Source organism: Nanorana parkeri, unplaced genomic scaffold, assembly GCF_000935625.1.
Source record: "Nanorana parkeri isolate BGI_ZX_2015 unplaced genomic scaffold, ASM93562v1 scaffold545, whole genome shotgun sequence".
Classification (NCBI taxonomy): domain Eukaryota; kingdom Metazoa; phylum Chordata; class Amphibia; order Anura; family Dicroglossidae; genus Nanorana; species Nanorana parkeri.
The window spans coordinates 450,720-457,538 of NW_017306813.1; the positions used below are offsets into that span (position 1 = coordinate 450,720).

At 41.9% G+C, this 6,819-nt stretch overlaps 1 protein-coding gene across 1 annotated transcript in view; it reads left to right on the forward strand.

Annotated features, from left to right (window-relative positions):
• R3HDM1 (R3H domain containing 1) overlaps positions 1 to 6,819 on the forward strand; it is a 78,896-nt gene that overhangs the window by 24,471 nt on the left and 47,606 nt on the right. Inside the window, exons 6-7 of the mRNA XM_018561797.1 lie at positions 356 to 464; positions 1,531 to 1,609. Of these exons, the coding sequence (XP_018417299.1) occupies positions 356 to 464; positions 1,531 to 1,609 (188 nt within the window). The remainder of the gene's footprint in view (positions 1 to 355; positions 465 to 1,530; positions 1,610 to 6,819) is intronic.

Genomic DNA, 6,819 nt, shown 5'->3' on the forward strand with positions numbered 1-6,819 from the left:
TTGAGGCTCTTTCATTGGTGGGATGTAATGGAAATCAAGACCCCAGAAATAAATTGAATCTATATTTGGCTAATAAAGTATTTGCAGGCATTTGGCATTCTGTTTTTCAGAGGACCTTGGGTTTAAAGAGGCTGACAGGTTAGCTTGGTCTCTGATGTTGAATGTGGTTATGGGATTGGGCCCGGCAATACAGAACTGTCCAGTGAAGGACTGTATAGACTTTTATGATGGGTCGGATCTTTAGCTTAGCCATCCATTGCTATAAGGGAGGATATTCCAGGCCCTTGCCTGGTTCTAAGAAAGTCTGTCCGAAGCAGATGGCTTCTGTTTATTAAGATCTGCCTTTCATCTTCAGGAACCGATACAGGTCCAGCCCGCACCGTCACCAGGAAAAGAAGAAAAGCCTTTGAAGGATGAAACTGAGAAAGGAAATGAAAAGTCCACCCGTAAAATGCTTTCACGAGGTTTGTGATTTTTTTGCCCTGTATTCCCTTCACTGGATACATCAATAAAAAATATTGTGTGAACTTCCCCTTTCATCTTCTATATAAATATTTATGGATCTGCATTATTCAGAATTGGGGATTTTCTCTCTGCTCAAGAAACATATGCAGTGACCCCTCTCTACTCTCTGAAATAGAGTTACGTTTTTAACCAAAGAGACGGTGATTATGGTAACATGTTTCTTTGTACCGTGAACATTTTATGCTTTTTGTTCCTTTACCTTTTATGAATCGCATATTTAGTGAGGTCCGTCCCTCTGGCATGCTATAAACGTTCTCTATATAAAGTACAAAACCGACAAGCTGATGAACTGACTCCCAGCAAAAGAAGAGCATTGTGTAGACCGTTTACTTCAAGCGCACAGTTGTATGCCCAGCACTCCGTATTACTAGCTTATGAAATTGATCAAATTTATTTTTGTTTCTACAATCCAAATAAAAGCAGAGATAAATATTTTGAAGCTTTACCTCTGACCAGGTTCTTCTGTCAGCACATTTCTATATTAACACAACCAATTTAAAACTTTTTCCCAGAAATGCAACAGGAAGTTAGAGAAAATCTCCCAATGGATTGGACCAACATTCACCATATTCATTCTGAATTTAAAAAAAGATGGTCAGATGACCAGTGAAACGTCTTTTAAGGAAAATACAGCAAGTCCAGTTGCCTTGACTTATTTTTTACAGATTGCAGTCAATCTAGTTTACTCTAATGGGTAAAATCCTTCCTACTCCCTAAAGACATGCTACTGGGAACCAAAGGGGCTTAATGTTCTGCCCAGCGTGTAGCTGGGTGAAGGCACTCCACACTACGTTCCCACCACTAGATGGAGTTGAGGTGCAAATTAAACTTCTATACTCCTTGGCTCTATCTAGTGTTGGGAATTCTATGCAAGCTGCATTCACCCAGTTATACTCTGGGGTGAAGTATTTATACCCAAAGTATCAAGCTACTATTCACTTTTTTTAAAATCAAATATGTGTTTACTAGAGTCAGTTCAATAATTTTGTTTCTTTTCACTCACAGATTCCAGTCAGGAATACACTGATTCCACCGGTATAGACCTCCATGAGTTTTTGGTGAACACACTGAAAAGTAACCCCAGGTAAGAGACTCTGATGGCTTTATGTGGTGGGGAAATATGGAAATGTGAAGATTAAATAGTTACTGCATGACCTGCAAACACAGACTGGCATGTTCTGTATCAGGCACATCTCTTACCTTTTTAATAATCGATAACCTAGCTATGTGTACCCCTCTGAAGCAGGTTGTGTGGCTATGATGCTAAACTTGTGCCTTTGATACTTTTAGGGAGGGCAGAAGAGTTGTTCTTCCTTTAAAATGTTCACACATTGGGTAGATCTATATTAAAGAGACCCTGCCACCAACTTCACCTGCACCTTCTACCCTTTAATTTCTCTGTGTCCTCTCACGCACCTTGTTGGCCTCCACTTCACCCCCAATACTTGTACTCCCACCTTTCTTGCAAAGTTGTGCCCCACTTGGGAGGCTAAAGGGGCTTTTACCCATTTCCCTGTCTGTGCCCCCGGGTAGGGAATTACTCGCCCCCCATCTCACTTCCTGTTACCCCCTTATTCACACATTACGAAAATTGAGGGATCACGGTGTGTTTCTCAGTAAAGAAATAATGCCAAGAGCACTTGTTTAAAAACATACTGTTGGCACTAAATTGATGTGACCCTACACATAGCTCGCTCCTCTTCTGTGGGTCTTGGTCTGTGCTGGCCCAACATCTCCGCTCCCTGCATAACCTTTCATGTAGTTACCATGGGTGGAGTCAAGGGGAATACTATAGAGTGACACCTAAATGAGTGAGTCTCCTGGGGCTGCTAACAACAAATCCAAGATGGCAGCAGTCTCAGAGTTTTTAAATGTCTGTGCATGGGAGGCTTTTATGGGTAAATAACATTCATAACATAGGTAAAATTAACTTATGGAAAGATTTTTGTTGACATAAACAGTCTGGTTACAGAGTCTCTTTAAGCTCATCAAAATTGCATGCATCAAGTCTAATTCCTTCTGGGATATTTCCTGTACGATGTGACCTGTTTTTGTCCACTGATTCATTACTGGTGTCTATTTTGTTGTCTTATGTGGTTCCTCATGTTGCAGTAGTCGGAAAGAATAGCTGCAAGGTGATTGTGACTTGTCATTGAGATGTTCCAGAAAGCCCCAGGGAGCTTACAGTAAGGAGGACATGTAAAGACCAGTTTAGAACCAGAGCTGTAAGGGTAACCTTGATGAAGGTTCATCATGGATGGCTACACTAGAGATGTCACCAGCCCTGCAGCGCTACTCAAAAACTTGCCTTTCTGGATCTCGAGCAAACCAGGGAATTTACTATACACATCAGCAATTCTTGCAAATTGATAGTAAGGCTAGTCATAGGCAAGTGTCTCAGGGATAGCAAAGGGGGGCAAAGACCTCTAATTTATGTCTGAGTTTCAACTTTATCATTTGGAACAATCCAAGGATAATTGCAGTTTAAGGTGTAGGGGTTGGATTATTATGGCCACTCAAAGGGGTCTTTATGTTATTATTATTTATTATTATTATTATTATTATTATACAGGATTTATATAGCGCCAACAGTTTGCGCAGCGCTTTACAATATAAGGAAGACATTACAGTTACAATACAATTCAAGACAAGATGGTAAGGAGGGCCCTGCCCCTGAGGGCTTACAACCTAAAAGAGGAGGGGGAAATGATACATGAGGTAGCTGTGGGAATGAATTATGTGAGAATGTGAAGGTTCAGTGGTTAGGTTGAAAAAGAGATCTGACCAATGCCCTCTCCCATCACCATAGCAAAAAAAGTGTTAAAAAGCAGATGTTGCACCTAAAATGGCATTCTGACAATACACTATAATCTACATCGCCCACTCACTTTTTGGAAAATAAATACAATGTGTGATAACGTTATAGTGCCAGAGCTTGGCACTGCCCACTTGTTGTTCAGTTTTCAACCTGGCATTCCATAAATGCAGAACTGCTAAGCCGCCCTATTTCCTGCAAATTTCCTTATACCCTGGTAATGTGATTGGTAGTGTTGGCATTTATTGAGTTTTCTACTCTGGCTTTTCTGTATGAAGTCTGCTAAGATTTTGAGGGTAGCATGAAACCAGGAAGTACTCATTTTGCAGACTAAGAGCAAGCAAATATGGCTTCTCCAGAATACAGTTTTCACTGGTAATTCAGACAATGTGCAGCCCAAATTTAGTAGCAATTCTGTATGTATATATTTATTGTGTGTGTGTGTGTGTGTGTGTGTGTGTGTGTTGTGATATTGGGGAGCTCACAGAGCACTTGCACAGAGGATTTTGAATGAAACAAAAACTTTTATTTACCTCTTGCAGGGCAGCCAAAAACATTGAACACAAAATACACGCTTATCTTCAGCTAACTTTAAGTAACAGTCCAAATCTTCGGCACAAATAACAGAACATGTGTCTCACCGACTTGTTGGAAAAAAAGTTCCAAACCTGGGGAAATCCCTTCCCAGGAATATAAGTCCTGTAACACTGCAGCACAGCAATCCAGCAGGTCTCTCACTAGTCAAAGCTGATTCCTTTCTCCTCAACCCCCACACTCCTCTCTGGAGTTGATGACCTTTTCAGCTGCTTCCTGTGTCAGGAAGGTTAACCCTCTGGGCCCCATAAGGGGACCACAGCCCAAATAGTGGCGAAATATACCTGCCTTCCACCACCCAGCCTTGCCGTCCTGTGTGTGTGTTAATCTTGTAATGCAAGGTTCTATTAAAACTGTTAAGCTGACAGTGGCCAGTATCTTATCAAATACTGCAAAGAGCAACATCGTGTGTTAACCCATAGCAACTTTAATGTATTCAGTGGTTGCAGTTCGTGAAAGGAGATGGATTGGTTGCTTTGATCTACCGTGACTTCTGAAATTGAAGGCATTGTTACTTTTAACACATCCTTAAGACATTCATCATGCAATTGTTGCTTGGCAACTGGGCTGTTGGCTTCCATCATGTAAAGAGGCGTTGGTGAAGCCTTCACTTTTTCTCCTCGCCCATCTGCTCACGTTGCGCTGGTTTCATTATCAGCACATATTCAATCTGGGATTCTCAGCAACCAGAATTAATTCCAGGGGTCTTCATAGACTGTTCCATATCGATGTTCACGTCTTGAGGATCTAGTGTATTCATATCCAGTTTCTGTATGTGGTTAGGTTGTCAGAGTTACATGAACTGATTTTCCCTCCTGAAATAGTACTTCTCTTCAGCCACTCTTGTGAAACCCGCACCCCTGCTCTACTAAATAACCAGGACGGTGACACCGCTGTCCAGTGTGAACCACTTTTCAGCCTTTGTCATGTCCTTGATTTTGGTCTTCCCTTAGCTCTTTGTCTCTATAAAGCTGTCCTGCCCATTTTTCCTTGATTCCTCCATCCACGCTAACCGATCCCACTAGGCTATTGTATTTTGACTATCACTACTGTCGGAATACCCGAACACGGGCTGATTCACTGCAATCACTGTGCAGACAAAATTTTTCGGTCTGTTTTCTTTTACCGAAGTAGATTTGAAAAAAATGTTGAATGTCTGAGGGGGTCGCTATCCCCAAGGGGCCACACACTAGTCCTGCCATCTTGGGCAAAATCTAACCAGTGTATAGCCATCTTAAGCTGCTTCAACACCTCCAGCTACTAGTATCAGAGAACATATTGGCCTGGCAGCATTTTGCAGGTCATTAATGCCTGTTTGGCCAGAGTCTGCTTTCTGCTGTTCAGGAGATTATGGCAAGTTAGCATAAAGATACAATTGGGGTAATCATATTAGCTGCTTTGTTACAAAAAAATACATTTTAATGATTTCTTAGTGGTTATATAGATGGGCTACTTGTATAAGTCCTAGCTTTGTGTTTGCTTGGAGTTCTACTTTTAATTAGACCTGTTTCTGTTGTACAATGAGATTGAAGTGATGACCTCAATCTCATTGATGTGGCGGAAAAAAATGAAGGATGAATCCTTCAAGTCCAACTACACAGGGGATTTGGTGTACATTTTAGCCATGGAAACTAAAAGATTTGGTCCTCCCATTGTTTTGGGCTTCCGCGGTTGGTCATTTGAAGCCGATGTTTCTGTCCTATGATTACTCATCTGTGTTTGATCAAGTACAATGGTGCAGTCGTGCACATATGATGGTGGAAAGATGGCAGCAGCATGCAATCACAGAAGCAGGTTGGCGCTCATTGGAGACCGGTCATGGCCAATATCCTTTCATGGGACTGAAAATCATGTCCTAGTCACCCGGTAGTTTTTTTGTTTAGGTGATTGTGGCTTGTAGAGTTCAGTTTTTGGAGTCGCTGTCATTTTTACTCGATAAACCGCAGCTGTGAACCAGATTTGTTTTCATTCCTGGCAATAAAACTGTATAAAGTGGAAACGCAGCGAGGAAGATAGTAATGCTGTTCCAGTTATTTAAAGCACTCGTGACGGGCATGTTTCTTAATCTTCTGTTGGTACTACAATTTGCCACCTGGTATACTCAATCAGATGTCCTCACCCCTGGTATTAACATTCTTTCTTGCACAATCCTAAACTGCTAACAGGGAGGGTAAGCCAAAGTCCTTTGAAAGGACAGATTTTAGAATGTATGTCAGAGCAAATGACAAAATAAGATATTAGTACAACTCTCTAATATATGCACATTTTAACATGTTTCATCTCTTTAAAGTACAAAGAAAAAAAACAAACACCTTTTTGGTTGGCCAAAAATCCAGTGAGCACCTAACTTTCTGTAGTGACCTGACAATGCTGCACTGAGATCCTAAATGGTATTATAATCCCTGCCCAGTAATTTGTATGTCTTATCTGCTGGGGACCAAGGCCATATAGCACCTTGTCCCATTTCTGCCATTGCCAAGCAGCGTGGTAGGACAGTTTACCCACCGCTGTCCGACAACCCTGCCAACAAGGAGACAGAGTTTTGCATGACAGTCTCTGGCAGTAGACAATTATAAGACATCCCTCAGCTCTGCAAGGCTGTGAACGATCTGCCAGGGCTGCTTGTAAATACACATCCCTGGCAGATGGCTCACAGTCCTGCATGTGTGTATTGCAGAGGTGGACTGTGTGTGTGTATTGCAGAGGTGGACTGTGTGTGTGTGTATTGCAGAGGTGGACTGTGTGTGTGTGTATTGCAGAGGTGGACTGTGTGTGTGTATTGCAGAGGTGGACTGTGTGTGTGTATTGCAGAGGTGGACTGTGTGTGTGTATTGCAGAGGTGGACTGTGTGTGTGTATTGCAGAGGTGGACTGTGTGTGTGTATT